We start from the raw sequence: 15,930 nt of genomic DNA, 5'->3' as shown, positions 1-15,930 counted from the left end.
TATCATTTATATTGTGCTTGGTATTGCAAATAATCTACAGATGATTTAAAGACAAAATTTTAAAAAGATGTAAAAGAGGAATCAGAAGAGACCTATGATACAAGAGATCAGCAAGGACTTGAGACAGGTGCAGGGGAAAGGAAGAAGAGGGGTGGCTGTGCTTCAGCAGGGCACGACAGACGCACAAATGGAAGCCCAGTGATCTACACTGACTTGTGCAATTAATGTGTGTTAATCATTACAACAAAATTAACAAAATGGATTTAATAGAAAAAGGTATATGAGAGGGTGTACCTGCTTTTATGCAAATATCAGGCCGACTTATATAAGGGGCTGGAGGATCTGTGGATACTGGTATCCTTTTCCTGGAACCATTCCCTTGTGGATGCCAAAGGAGGACTACATAGTAAAACACAAGACAGAAACGAAGTGAAGGCCAGGCGTGGTGGCGCATCCAGCACTTGGGAGGCTGAGACAGGAGGATTGTTGTGATTTCGAGACCAGCCTGGGCTACAAAGTAAGCTCAAGGCCTGTCTCAAAAAGACCAAAAAAAAAAAGAACTGAAGAAGGAATTGTTAAGCAAAAAGAAACCAGGACTTAACAGATTTAGAAAATTCTTAGCCTATCTATATTACAAAACCTGAGAAATCTTGCCCTAAAAAAAGCATCAAAGGATAGCTAAACAATCATTCCACTATAAGACTAATATGTGCAGGAACTATACATATAACAGCAGAAGCTAAGAACAGAAGGATTTTTTTTTGTTTGTTTGTTTTTTCTGGCTGGCTCAGGCTGCCTTAAGGATGGGTCTGGTAAGGCAGGTGGAGCTGGGGATTGAACCACGGTACCCTGCACCTGACTGCTTTTGTATGAGCAGGAGCTTAAACAACTGAGCTAACTGGCAGGCCCCCAGAAGCTGAGAATAAAGACGGGACCACACCATCAGGAATATTTTCAGTAGGGACTCAAGGGAACAGAAAAAAATAGGAGGGAATAAAGAAAGGATGTAATATGTGCTTTCCTTCAAAAAAAGGAATGACCCCCAAGCTGCCACAGCTACCACAAAACTAGGAGGCAGAGATAGTACCTTAATGGACATGCCACCTCTCCTGCTGGCCCTGGATATCCTAGACCAATGTCTCAGAGGAAAGGTTCCCCCAAATCACAAAGAGGGGCAAGGGGCCAGCTCACTGAGCTGTGAGAGTGACACTGTCACACCAATGAGCCTGGAAGGCACAGCATCAGACCTAGTAGAATTATTCCTAAACCGTACCATCTAAAGGAAACTGCCTTGATAAATTTGGGCTTTACTGGGACCTGATCAGCCCTTTCTACGCCTCATACTTGGAAGGAAATGTCTAGCCTATGTTTGTCCCATAAAGCACATAACTAATTTATCTGGCACAACAGATTCGCAGAGAGAATTTCGCTTCAAGACTAATTTCTCTTTGGTTTCGCCCATACATGAGTTAGATACTTAGAGGACACTTTGGGCATAAGATCTGATACTAAGACGAGCTAAGACTTTAGGGGCTGCTAGGATAAAATGAGTGTATTTTGCATATGAGAAGAACATAAATCTTCTCACATCCTAGGGGGTTATGAACTAGAGACAGAATACTATGGGCTGAAGGTAACTCTGTACATTTTTATACTGAATCCCTAATCCCCAGTGTGATGATATTTGGAGGTAGGGCCCCTTCAAAGTAATCAGACTTAGATGAAGTCTATAGTGCACTCTCATTGTGTGTATCAAAGAGGTAAAGATATAGCAAGAATGTGGCCCTCTGCGAGTCAAGGCGAGGGCTGAGGCCAGACACCAAATCTGCTTGTACTCTGACCTTAGACTCTCCAGCTTCTGCAACTATGAGAAGTAAGTTTGCTGCTTAAGCTATTTGGTCTGGCTTTATGCTACACGGCCCAAACTGACTAAGACACAAAAGATGGGATAGGGTAAAGCTAAAATGAGAGAGACAAGGGAAATTTGTTGTCAGTTGCACGCTTATTACTACAAAGCATCTGATAAATCAAGAAAGACAAACAGAATAAAACAAACTAAGCCTGGAAATCGGTAACTTAGTTCTCTTTCCCATCTTGCAAGACAGCAGGCAAAAAAACAGAAAAGCCAGATGCTAAAGAGAAGAAACCTAAAGCCAAGATAGCGGCTACCAGTGGCACTGGTACAAAGGGTAGGATTGAGGCAAAAAAGTCCAAGCCCCACTGCAGCCAAAAACCTGTCCTGATTAGAGGAGTTGGTAGGTACTCCTGATCTGCTACGTATTCCAGAAAGGCTCTGTACAAGAGAAAGTACACAGCTGCTATATCAAAGGCTGAGAAGAAAAAGAAGGAAAACCAGTTGGTGGTGACAAGAATGGTGGTACCAGGTGGGTAAGCTTCAAAATATGCCTAGCTACTACCCTCCTGACAATGTGCCCTGAAAGCTGCTGAGCCACAGCAACCCGTCAGTCAGCATGAGAGGCAACTTTGAGCTACACCACTCCCGGCCCCATCTTGCTCGTCCTCACCAGGCATCACAGAGGCAAGAGAGTGGTATTCCTGAAGCAGCTGGCCAGTGGCTTGCTACTTCTCACTGGGCCTCTTGGCTTTAATCAAGTTCCTCTATGAAGAACACATCAGAAATTTGTCACTGTCACCTCCACAAAAACTGATACCTGCAAAGTGAAAATCCCCAAACATCTCACTGATGCTTACTTCAAGAAGCAGCAGCAGCTACGGAAGCCCAGACACCAGGAGGGTGAGATCGACAGCGAGAAAGAGATACCAGATGTCAGAGCAGCGCAAGGTGGACCAGAAAATGGTAGACTGACAGATTTTTACCAAACATCAAAGCTGTTCCTCAGCTCCAGTGCTACCTGTGATTCGTTTTTGCACGACAAATGGAATTTATGCTCATAAATTAGTGTTCTACATTTCTTACTAAGAACCTAATTAAATAACTGACACATTAAAAAAAAAAAAGAAAAAGAAAGCAAAGATGTAGAAACATTTCCATTCTGCCTGACAGTCTGGCTCAAGGCCAGTCAGTGTTAGCTGGGTGTGGTGGCTGATGCCTATAATCCCAACACTGAAGGCAGGAGTACCACCATGAATTTGAGGCCAAACTGGGCTACATAAGCAAGTTCAAGGTCAGCCTGCACTACATAGTAAGACCTTGTCTCCAAACAAAGCCTATCAGAGTCACTTCAGGTAAGCTCCCACTTACCCAGCCACTCTCCCTCCCCAAAAGAACAGTCACATAGAGAAAACATTAAGTCTAACTCACTTGTGTAATCACTGAGGGTGTACAGGACAGTGATGAGGTTGTCCAAGCAGGGCCAGTGGTCAGGATTGCACTGCAGTCCCTCCTCAAAGGCATGGCGAGCCAGGGGGAGCCGGATAAGCCTCAGGGCCACGTGTCCAATTTTATACCAGAGGTTGACATCTGTGGAGTCCAGCATCACTGCCTGGAAGCAGCACAAGCAGAACACACACACACACACACACACTCAGTTAGAGTTCTTGCTAATCAGACACCCATGGGGACTGGAGGAGCATAGCACTGGCCTAGCTACTCTAACCCCGAGAAATGCCAAACTGACACCATTGCCTTATACCTAACAAGGTCAGCTCATCTCTTCCAGAGGCACACATCTCTCACACTCAGAAAAATGACACATGAAAAGTTAAATGAACCAATTTAATTAGCGCAAAACATTTTCTTAGTATGTCAAAATAAACATTTGTATTCCTTACATATTTAAGAAGTAAAAGAAGTAAAAAGAGTAGAATGAGGGCCAGGCGTATAGCTCAGCAGCATAAGGCACCTGCCTGGCAAGTGCAAGATCCAGAGTTCAAACCCTGGTACCGCAAAAAAAAAAAAAAAAAGTAGAATGAAAAGAAAATACGGAAGCCGGCAGGAAGATAACTACAAGTTCAAGGCCAGCCTGAGATACACAGTGAGTTCAAGGTCAGCCTGGACTATATAGTGAGACCCTATCTCAGAAAAAATGAAGGAAGGAAGGAAAGAGGGAGGAAGGGAGGGAGGGAAGAAGGATCTTGCTGTAATTCTAGAAAAGTTATATGCTTTTGAGTGCCCTTGCTTGATATCCCTGTTCTAACAATGGTTAGCACACTGATCCCAAGCCTCTGTTCTCTCATCACTAAAATGATAGTTTCCTTCCTTGCAAAGTTGCAGAAGTATGCATGGGAAGCAATTAAGCCAGCATCTGGTGCTTTAGTGATGCCCAGAGACTGTGATGGTAGTATAGAAATAATAGCAGCACTATTATGGCTGATACAAGAAGTTAGGCTGTCTACATACCAACTCACTTAATTTTCACAACTATGCTTGCTTGCTTGCTTACTTGCTTTTTCTTTTTTTTCTTTTTTTTTTTTTTGGTACCAGGAATCAAACTCAGGACCTTGCCCTTGCTAGGCAGCACTGCACTGCTGAGTTATATCCTCAGCCTCAAATATATATCCTTTATTATATTTCCCACTACAGTAACACAGACCTGGAGGCGCCCCCAGTCACACAGGTACTGCATGGCAGAGGAAGAGTTCACACACAGGCTCTGCACCGCCCAGCCCCTGCCCCACCCCCACCCACGTATGTCCTCACTGTTACCACCCACTGGCCAGGGCCACAGGAAGCTCAACTTGGTGACCACTGCTACAAACTTTTCTGCTTAGATGCCAAGACCACAACCTTGTCTCCCCAACCGAACAGAGAGAGCTGAGCGCAGACCAAAACCCCACCTCCAGGTAGAACTCCATGGCTGTCTCCAGATCCTCTCGCTGAGCGGCCAGCTGGGCCAGGTTCTTGTATGTGGAGTATTTCAGAATCAGTCCAGGGTGTTTCAATCCCTCCTTCTCATCACCAGATGAAATTGCCTGTGAGCAAAACAAATAGGCCCAGAAGTGATAAGTAGGCCCTAAAACCTCAGTAAGCAGCCAGCAGAATACCTGGCTTTGAGGCGGGCCTTGGCCATGCACCCCGGAGCCATTCCAGTATCAGCCTCCATGACAAAATTAAAGCACTGCACATGTCCTTGGAAGAGCCTTCCGGCAACAATCACACAAGACAGAAAGGCCAGACCACCATGGGTAGTTTGCAGGGATGGGGGCATCAAAATGACAGCAAGAGTCGTCCCTACAGGCCACTGGCAGCACACCTGCAGGCTCAGGCACAAATGGTGCCTCCTATGGCATCAGCGAGCCAGCCCAGCCACAGGCTCCCCACTGCAGGTCTGAAGGCCGAGGACCGAGGGAGGAGTCTTTCTGGAAGCAGTAACAGGACCTGGAGCCCCACTCTAGACACACCTGGATCAGGAGTTAAGAAGCTGAGTTCCTAGCTCTGTAATTCCATACAAAAATTATGTAATAATAGCCCAGGGACCTTTGCAGTAAGACAATAATTCCTAACCTGAAATCAAAGTAAACATAAGCTAAAAGAACACAAGGACTACAAACATGATTATAAAGTCACGGCTTCCAGGACCCACTCCACCGTGGGCGGACAGGGAGGGCCCACTACTGAAGCGTTCCCAGCACCTGGATCAATAGAAATGTTCCCCTCCTCTGGGCCCTCAGTACTCCCTACTGATAGTATGTGGCAGGTCACAATTCCCATGACTCTAATTCCAACACAGTATAACAACTAACAAGAATCTTGACAAGCTATACAATTAGGAATAAAAGAAAATACACTGAGTGAAGGATAGGTACTTTCTGCAGACAATTAGAACTCAGCATTCTGCCTTATGGGAGACAGAAAACATTCAGGGGTAGGCCTTGAGACATAAACGCCAGGGCTGTAGGGTACTCTATTCACTCAAGTGAAAGATGGTGTGGGCCTCAAGAATGCCCCTGGAGCCTGTCTGCTTCTTTAATGCACTTTAGCTGTGACTGAGTAGCTAAAAACAAAATTCTTCTTTTTTTTTTTTTGGTACTAGGAGAGCAAACTCAAGACCTTGCGCTTGCCAGGCCAAAAACAAAATTCTCTTCTCCTCAGGAAACATTCACCTTTTTAAGTCACTTTCAGGTTGAGAGCAACTTCCAAACCTCCAGTTGACATTTCCATGACTCAGCCAACATGAGGCCTACTTCCTCACTACTAGCATGGTCTCCACACTGGGACCAGTCCAGCCCAACCCTCCGCCTCTTTTGTTGCCAGTGTCCCCAGCCTTTTTCTCTATGTTCAAAGGCCTTCAGCATTTGGACACAACAGTGTATGCCTGTAGTTCACCTACTCAAAGACTGAGAATGGATAGTCACTAGAGCTCAGCAATTCAAAACCATGCTAAGAAACAGTGCAAGTCCCTACTGAATGGAATGAAAGGAGAAAGGAAGAGAAAAACAGAAGGAGAAAAGGAAAAGGAAAGAGAGGGGAGGAAAGAGAAGGGGGAGAGGAAGCAAGGGAAGGGAAAGAGGAGGGGGGAGGGAAAAGGGGGAGAGGAGGGAGGAAGAAAGAAAGGGGAGAGAGGGAGGAAAGAAAAAGAGAAGACGATTCACATTCTTACACAGACTCCCTGACCTCATGGCCTGTTACTCAAATGGCATTTGCCAAAGTATACTGCCAGGCTGGCCTGATAGCTTAGCAGTCTAAAGTGGCGCAGTGGCTGGGTTCAATCCACACCTTGTCTTGCCACACGGGCCCCGCCCCCTGGGGCATGCTGAGCCAGGGATCACCAGGGCATAGTGATGCGCACCTGTAATCCCAGCACTTGGGAGGCTGAAAACAAGAAAATTACTACAAGCCAATCTATGTAGTGAGACCCTGTAGAACCTATAGACCCTGTCCCAAATACAGAAAAAAAATTTAAAAAAATAGAGCTGGGGCGATAGCTCAGTAGAATAAGTACTTGCCTGGCAAGTGCAAGGTCCTGAGTTCAATCCCTAGTACTGCAAAATAAATAAATAAATAAAATTTAAAAATTAAAAATAAATAACAAAATGTACTGCCAACAGATCTTTAGGTACTAGAAAACAACTGGCTCCTATCCTAGTTCTAATGCTTCATCACTTATCATAAGTATGGATTTGGGGGCTGGGAAGATAGCTCAGCAGCACCTGCCTCACAAGTGCAAGGTCCCAAGTTCAAGCCCCAGTACCACACTCACACACACACACACACACACACACACACCCTGGGAGGTAGCTCAGCAGCTTAAGCACTTGCCTGGAATGTGCAAGGTCCTGGTTTCGATCCCCAGTATAAAAAAAAAAAAAATTATATAAGCATGGATTTGAGCCATCAACTCCTCACTAAGCCTCAGTTTTCACATCTGTAAAACAGGAACACCCTCATCTACTAAACAGAGTGGCTATAAGATTAAGTAACAGGCACTCATTTAGAACTTGCTATTACTGTCCCCCCCAAGCCTCATGGGGTCATAGGCAGGACTTCCAGAGGTGACTGGATCTAGGTGTGTGATGCTGGGATCAAGGAAGTGATCCTGGGACTGAGTCACACGCAAGGGTAGGATTAAGGATGTGAGTGCTAGCCCAGGGGTGGGCAGCCTGGATAAGATGTGAAGGACAGGAAGAGGATCACTTGTCATTGCCTGTTACTTGCTGCTTGCAGCCTTCTGTCTGCCTGCTCTGCCGTGCCCCCTCAGCCATGCCACCCTGCCTTGGAGCCAGCCAACTATAAACTGAAGCCTCTACAAACTGTGAGCTACAACAAACCTTCCCTGAGCTGGGTAAGGTGGCATATCCCTGTAATCCCAACACTCAGGAGGCTGAGGCAGGAGGATCAGTGAGAATTCAAGACCAGCCTGGGCTACAAAGTGAGCTCAAGACCAGCCTGAACTGCACAGCGAGACTCTGTATCAAAAAGACAATAAATAAATAAATAAATAAATAATCTTTCTTTAACTTTAAAATAAATCTAATCTTTAACTTTGGGGGTTGGGTTTTTTTGTCTCAGCAATGAAAAAAGGAACTAAGACTATCCACCAAGAAATGGTCTTTGTGCTTCACTGGATTCACTCAACCCTCCCAAAACCCCAAAAGGCAGATGCAGGTAGAGAAAATGAGGCACAGGAGAGCATCAAGGTCTCCTATGTCACTCAGCCAGGAAATGCAAGCCTGATGCCCCTGCTTCCCGCATGGCGCACCGCTGGCCAGCCGCAGCCTCACCTCACGCAGCAGGCGCGCCTCCAGGAGCTCATGATAGGCCTTGGCAGACTCCTCAAAGCGATCATGTTTCTGTAGGTCCAGGGCCTTGTGGTATAAGGCGAAAGCCTCTGCTTCCTGCAAATCAAGAGACAAGACATTTTCACACAATACAAACATTTATCTTTTTTTAGGCAGACAGCAGTGCAGGTACCAGGTTCAATCCCCAGCATGCCGTGCAGGCCCTGCCCCTGGGGCACGCTGAGACAGGAATTAAGATTGGGCATGGTGGCACGTGCCTGTAATCCCAGCACTTGGCAGGCTGAAAACAGAAGAATTACTATGGGTCTGATCTACGTAGTGAGACCCTGTACTAAATACACTGACAAAAAAAAAAAAAAAAAGATTTATCTTTTTTAACCAAAAACATGCATAAGCAGAACCACAGTCCTAGCTATGTAATCACGGAAAGAAGCCTGACAAACACTCTAAGAAGACACAAGTGAGACAGGCATGAGTAGTGTCGTTGACTAACACAGGCAGATTCAGCTCATGCCAAAGTAATGAGCCCAGTGACCCATTTTGGGTGAAGCCAAAAAAGTAGCCACACAAGCTAGAATAACCCAGAGAAGCTGGGACTGTGTGTGGCAGTATATGAAGTACATATTTGACCCTTGTTCAAGGTTCCTGAGGTGGAGCTTCTAAAACCCTTAAAAGAATTTCCTGAAAATCACCATACACATTTGACGTCAGGAATGCTATGAATAAAAATAATTCAGCATCAACACAGTTTCCACTGCTTTGTTTTGTTTTCCTTAGTGCTAGACACTGAACCCAGCAACTCACACTTGCTAAGCATACACTCAAATCATGGAGCTCAGCACAGCCCTGTCCACTGCTTTCTACTCTCTGTCCTACTCTTATCATTGCCTGGGGAAGGTGACAACTGACTCCAACGCTCCCAATTTATCACACTAACATTACTGTTTGTTTGTTTGTTTGCTTGGTTTGGTTTTATGAGACAGGGCCTCACTATATATAGTAATGACTGTATATAGTAATGACTATATATAGTGAATTCATAGTGCCTTGAATTAACTATGTACCCAGGCTGGGATCAAACCTGCCTCCTGACTCAGCTTACTGAGTGATGGGATTATAGGCATGAGTAACCTATGCCTGGCTGTTCTAGCTAACATTCTTAAAGACCAGGGACTGCTGACTAGTAGCCTTTTTTCCTCCAGTACTGGAGATCAGGCTGTATGTGTAATCAACACATACTCTACCACTAAGCTACACCCTCTGCCTTTTTTGAAAATTTTTAAAGGGTCTTACTACATTGCCTACGTCAGCCTTCTGAGTAGCTGGGGTTATACACTTACACCACTGCACCTAGCTAACTAAACCTCTAAGAAACCTCAGGAACTGCCCCTAGTTTTTCCCATAAAAGGGAGAAAGGAGACATATGTTTATTTCAAGAAAAACAAAGACAGGGAAAAAAAAAAAAAGGACAAGTACAAACCCTTGTTACCCTAGGGTAGGGCATGGATGGAGAGATGAATGAATGGGTAGATGCAAGGAGGGAAAAAAAAAAGAGGGAGGTGAGAGGAAGGCAGACAAGCAGGCAGCAGGGTAGAAAGGAATGATCAAGAACTTAAAAGCTGGAGTTGGATCTGGCTCTCCCACTGCCCTGAAAAGAGATCCCAGGCACACCAGCTCTCCCCAAAGGTCTCAGAGCACTGGAAAATGAGAGTAATACACTAGGCAACTTCGAAGGACCATGTACCATAAATGTTCTGCCATGCTCTGGGCACACCAACACTGAGGACTACACAAAGGGTGAATTGAGTGGAAAGCTGGCCTCAACTAGGAAAATGGGCCCTTATACTCACAGAATATATATAATTTCTCTTTAGTTTGACTGTATCTGAAGAGAATCAGATTTAAATTATTTTATTTATTTATTTATTTATTTTGTGTGTGTGGCCAGCTCAGCCCACCAGGGGGCGGGCTGGCTGGCATGTGGTGCTGGGGGATTGAACTGAGGTCCCTGTGCTTTGCTTGGCTTAGCTTGTTCTAAGTAGGTGCTTTAGACCACTGAGCCATCTCACCAGCCCCTAGAGAAACAGATTTAACTTGAGATGGAAAGCTAGCTATTTTTTCAAAATGGAGTTTCACTGGGGGTGTAGCGCAATGGTAGAGTACTTGCCTAGCAGGCTTGTGGCCCTGGGTTCAATCACCAACAATGAAAAAAAAAGTTTCTCTCTAAAATCCATTAGGGAGATGTCCAAAAACATTTAAAATGAAGTCCTATCTATAGAAACTAAAAGCAAGGTCTTCCTGTAATACAGGAAGATACTGTATTACATACCTGAGCCTCCTTTGTTTGCGTTTTATGACTTTTAAAGGTTCCTTCATGATCATCTTCAATTGTGGAGCTCGCGTTTAAAGCTGCAATTCGAATCTAGAAATGAGTTTCAAGGAAAAGAAGTACTGCTGTCAGGTGAATCCAGCTCCAGTATACTGTCTATGCTACTGAAAAGCTACAGGAAAATAACCACAGATGACAGGAAAAAAGAGGGGCTAGAATGTGTCTGGGGGACCATGCCAACCTGCAGGAAACATGTCTTGGTGTCTCACTGGGAGGCTCCCTTGAGAGTCAGACAGCCCAAAAAAGAAACAGGACTATGGACTACATGAACTGTGGAATACACATCCTTACACTGTGGTTCCAAATAACAGGGAATATAATCCCTCTGTTTAGCAGTTTTTGTAGCCCCAACAACTGTACACTCATGGTGGTCCTTGGCTACATAATCTTCCATTGTGGCAGCCTTTCTCAGCTGCCTGGTCCACACTTATACCACAATACACAAAGGTGGCCTTGTGCCAGTAATGACCTTGGTATATAGTTACTTATATCAGCCAGCATTGACCATGGCTATATCAGTTATTTACAGTGAGACCAACAAGGCGCCTGCACCCAAATCTCGCTGACCTGGACTAATGTCCACCAGAAAGCACTCCCCTCCTTTACCCCCACAGCAACGTGGCATCATCTTGCACTTTCACGTTTCCCTACATGTGGGTAAAGTTCACTGCAAAAAGAACAGAGGCTGGAGACACCCCAGCAACACTCAACACTGTAGAAGGTCAAAGTACCAGAAAGTATAATAATGCCAATACATTGCTCACTATGTCTTGTCAGCAACTGCGAGGAGGCCCTACAAGCAACTTCAACAGCCCATCAAACATCTATCCCCTTCTCTATACCAACATCTCTCCTGGGAGCCTTCACCCCTGGAAGATTAAGGACCAAACAACACTTGGCACCAGCCACACAGGCAGGCCTCAGCACTTACCATATTGAGGGAGACTCAGCGCTGCCACAGAGCACCACCTTCCATCACAACAGAGGCTGTGCCAGTCCACACATCTCCTAGAAAGGAAACAGGACAGACTGGGAGAAGGCCCAGGAAGAACCAGGACTGTCACAGTGCCAGTGGCCCACCTGTTTCAGAAAAATAATGGAAAAAGACATAATTAGAGACACAAAAGACAGCAGGCCTAGCTACAAGGCAGAGAAATGAGGATCTCATACATTATTAACAGGAGTGTGGGCTGCCACATTTCATAGAAAACGACAGTTCTTCAAAATGCTAGCGAATTAGCATAGAGCAGGAAATTGTATTCCTATGTATCTACACCACAAACTAAAACATGTCCATATCAAAACTTGCTCATGAACATTCACAACAGTATTATTCATAATCACTAAGTCACAGAAAACACTCAAATGTCTGTTAATGGATGGATGGACAGATAAGAAGTCCTATATCCACATGAGTATTATTGGGCTATAAAAAAATAAAACTCTGAATCACTGTTACAAAATAGAAGAACACTTAAAAGTTATGCTAAGTCCAGACATGGTGGCGCATGCCTACAATCCAAGCAGGTGGGAGGCTGAGGCAAGAGGACTGCTGTGAGTTTGAGGGTACCCTGGGCTACAAAGTGAGTTCAAGGGCAGCCTGAACTGCATAGTAAAATCTTGTCTCAAAAAGACAAAAAGAAATGTTGTGCTTAATAAAAGATGCCATACACAAAAGTGCTCATAACATCTGATTCCAATTATAGGAAACGTTTAGAACAGGCAAAGGAGATGAGTGGGCTGAGGAAGAACCACCACTGGGCAGGGTTATGGCTTGAATATAGTTTGTTACCTCCAAAACTTGATGATGTCACTTGAAGATATAAGTGAAATAAACCAGATCACATGTGTAAATATCGTATTGTCTCCCTAGTATAAGAACTCAAAAGAGGAATTACATGCAGAAAGGTAGAACACAAATAAAAGGAAAGCGAGAACTTGAGGATTGGACAGTGAGGAGTAGGCCAGGAGAAAAGCTGAGAAACATGGCAGGGGCAAAGCCATGCATTTGTATGCACGAGATGGGTGGGGCAGTGGTCCTGCGGAACATCAGCAGGTTTTTGAGACTAGCGGTTGGCTGGTGAGATTCTCACCCTGACTAACTGTATACGCTGGTGCCTGTGAGCCAGGTGGCTGTACTGAGGATGGAGATGTGTAAGAGAGGGGTCACGCTTGGAGTGCCTGCCGTCCTGATCTTCTAAACATGTACTTCTTGTCATGACATACCATTTATTGCCATAATGTCTCTCAAGTAAATGTTTTTTTTTTTTTTAAAGGGCAATAAATGGAAAAAAAAAAAAAAAGACAAGAATAAGAAAAAAAACATGCCACAGGTCTGTCCTGTTACAATTCTGTACATGGTTAGATTTCTAAATTTCTTTGTAAAATTATGTAAATGCTTATTTCTACTTTTATGAAATTATTTTTCCTACATGTTCTGTAAGGTCTTAAAGTTCAGCATACCAATATTTGATGGAAAATACCTGTTCCATGATATGCCAAATATGTTTGATATTTAGACAGATAAGGTAAACCAAACTACATATATTGCAGGTTAATAACAAGCTTCTCTTCTGGAGGGTTAACAACCTAAGTTAGCAGTTCAAAATTGGAGAAAAGGAAGGGCTGCAAGGTCAGCCAACATTTTGGCCCCAGCCTTTCAAGGTCAGCAAAGACTCGGGACATAGGAGAACCTGTACTGTTACAACATGTAACTCAGTTGCGCTCCAAATTTTCTGATCAAGAAGATCATGGAGCTACAGAGGAATGTGATCGATGACGTATAGTATGCCTGGGGAAAGTCACATGGAGAGAAAAAACATTCTCTCAGGCTTACACAGAGAGCAAATTGGTCAAGCAATGGCTGTGACTCATCCTCATGGCTGACACTGACAAAGGATCTACAAAGTGCGGTACAGGGCTACGGGATAAATCCTGAGGGTACTTGACTGACCTTATCAGACAGAAAAGTTACATTTCTTGCTACATAGGTCTTGCTTTATCTTGGTCTTAACCATCCAGCAGAAAAGTATAAAAATAAGGTATATAAAGTAAAGCTATATTAATATGATGAGCTATAAAAGGCTCAAATCAGTAACTTCTGAGAATAAGCCACTAATATTATACACTGCTAGACAGTGTTGGATTGTTTAGCTGAATTCAAACAACTATAATATTTAGATGCCAATAGAATATTCACCTCTGACAGGACTAAACAAAAAAAAGGGGGATACAAAGGAAAGATCATTTCTATTTATATATACAAAATAGTTAGGATAGATATACAGCTACTTTCGCTTAATTCAACAAGAAAGAGGTGTACTAATAGTGTTTGAACAGGATATCCTGTCTGCTTCTTGTACTATGGATAACCACTAAGAAGATAACAATGTCCAATGTACTGATTATCGAAATTATCCTATTAATCAGCTTTGAAACTGTCTTATTCATATTTATTTCTCAATGAAATTTAAAAAAATACTTGATGAAAATAGGTTCCCAATGTAAGTGCTAAGAAGCAATGTTTTTTTTTTGTCTTTTTGAGACAGTGTCTCACTATGCAGTTCAGGCTGGTCTTGAGCTCACTTTGTAGCCCAGGCGAATCTTGAACACACAACTATCTTCCTGCCTCAGCCTCCCAAGTGCTGGAATTACAGGCGTGCACCACTACACCTGGCTTGGCAATGAGACTTTAACACTCCTTTCTCTCAAACTCACTAGGTATCTCAGGCCAGGATGACCTGAAACTTGCAATTTTCCCGTGTCAGCTTCCTGAGTGCTAGAATTAGAGCAAAGCACCACCACACCCCAGCTGAATTAATGCCTTTTCAGTGGGAGTGGGAATGAGCTTTTCCCTTCATTACTCGATGAGTTCCAGTAAGTTATTAAAAAGCAAAACCACTGCTCATGCTCTGACTCTCTGGCACACACCTGCTTGCCCTTTGACTTTCCAACATGAGATGAAGCAGCACAAAGCTCAACATGTGTGGCAGCCCAGTCTCCTGAAGTTAAGCCAAAATAAATTACCTTCCTTTAAGACAGTCTTAAAAAAAAAACAGAAAAGCAAGTCTTGGGCATTTTGTTATAGAAACAGAAAACAGAGTAAAGTAAAGGGTCTACTAACAGGCTTAAGGGTTCTCTCTGAGATATGAAAATGTTCTAAAACTGATTTTAGTGGTAGTAAACAACTGTTAAAACATGAAAAACTGTTTATATACTATAAAAAAGAGGACTATATAGGATGTGAACTGTATCTCAATAAAACTGCTATTTAAGAAAAGATACTGCAGGACTGGAGAGATAGCTCAACAGAATAAGTGCTTGCCTGGCAAGCTCAAGGTCCTGAGTTTAATCCCCAGTACCGCAAAAAAAAAAAAAAAATATATATATATATATATAAGATGCTGGGAGTCAGGCTGGAGCAGTGGAGCAAGGATAAAGGAAAGTACCGCCTGCAGTGTGGCCTGAGGGGCCAGGAAAAGGAAGAGGCACTGTAGATAATTTAGCGAGAACAGAAGCCACTAAAAGTGCCATCTGAGAGGTTGGCTGGTGAGAAGGACAGGAAAGGTCTGGCAGGTGGTGGAAAGGAAACTTAGCATTGGACTGAATTTTCTTTCTTTCTTTTTTTTTTTTTTTTTAGACAGGATCTTGCTATGTAGTTCTAACGGGCCTTCAACTCACCACGTAGCCCAGGCTGGCCTGGACCTCACAGTGATCCTCCTGTCTCAGCCTCCTCAGTGTAGGGATTATAGGCATCTGCCCCCATAGCTGGTCTCAATTTTTCTTAAGTAGAATGACCACCATACACACAGCACTTACAGCAACAACTTCTAGCACAATCTTTCACCACAGGCCCTGGAGTCTCCAAAGGCTCTTTTTTTTTTTTCTTTTTTCTTTCTTTTTTTTTTTTTTAGTACAAGGTCTTCAGGGTCTCACTATGTAGATATGACTCATAGTGATTCTCCTATTTTCAGCCTCCCAAATGCTGGGATTATAGGCAAGTGTGTCACCATGCCCATTCTCCATTGCCCAGGGGCAGGGCCAGCATGGGAAGCTGGGGATCAAACCACCCCAGAGCCTGCCTAGGCAGGCACTTTAATCCGCTGAGCTATCTGGCAAGCCCCTCCAAGGGCTCTTGCATGGCCTTTGTTCAGATGTACTCTGTTCATCTTTTTCACAGATAAGAGATCTAATCTTTCCCATACTGACAGCTACTCTACATCTGATAAAAAGAAAGAAGAATGCTACTGACTTAAAGTTGAAAAATAAAGCCAGGGGCTGGTGAGATGGCTCAGTGGTCTAAAGCACCTACTTAGAACAAGCTAAGCTAAGCAAAGCACAGGGACCACGGTTCAATCCCCCAGCACTACATGCCAGCCAGC

The 15,930-nt window shown here is 43.9% G+C and overlaps 1 protein-coding gene across 2 annotated transcripts in view; it reads right to left on the bottom strand.

The window, feature by feature from the left end:
- The window catches only part of Cabin1 (calcineurin binding protein 1), a 170,508-nt gene that overhangs the window by 138,860 nt on the left and 15,718 nt on the right, over window positions 1–15,930 (bottom strand). For both annotated transcript variants that reach the window (XM_023720922.1, XM_023720923.1), the window contains exons 2-6: window positions 11,481–11,629; window positions 10,490–10,582; window positions 8,143–8,256; window positions 4,759–4,893; window positions 3,284–3,464 (exon numbers count right to left, since the gene is read on the bottom strand). In XM_023720922.1, coding sequence (XP_023576690.1) covers window positions 3,284–3,464; window positions 4,759–4,893; window positions 8,143–8,256; window positions 10,490–10,582; window positions 11,481–11,483 — 526 coding nt within the window. In that variant the 5' untranslated portion in view covers window positions 11,484–11,629. The remainder of the gene's footprint in view (window positions 1–3,283; window positions 3,465–4,758; window positions 4,894–8,142; window positions 8,257–10,489; window positions 10,583–11,480; window positions 11,630–15,930) is intronic.

The sequence above is a fragment of the Octodon degus genome, unplaced genomic scaffold (assembly GCF_000260255.1).
Source record: "Octodon degus isolate 3935 unplaced genomic scaffold, OctDeg1.0 scaffold00079, whole genome shotgun sequence".
Classification (NCBI taxonomy): domain Eukaryota; kingdom Metazoa; phylum Chordata; class Mammalia; order Rodentia; family Octodontidae; genus Octodon; species Octodon degus.
This window is presented reverse-complemented; position numbering and strand designations above follow the sequence as displayed.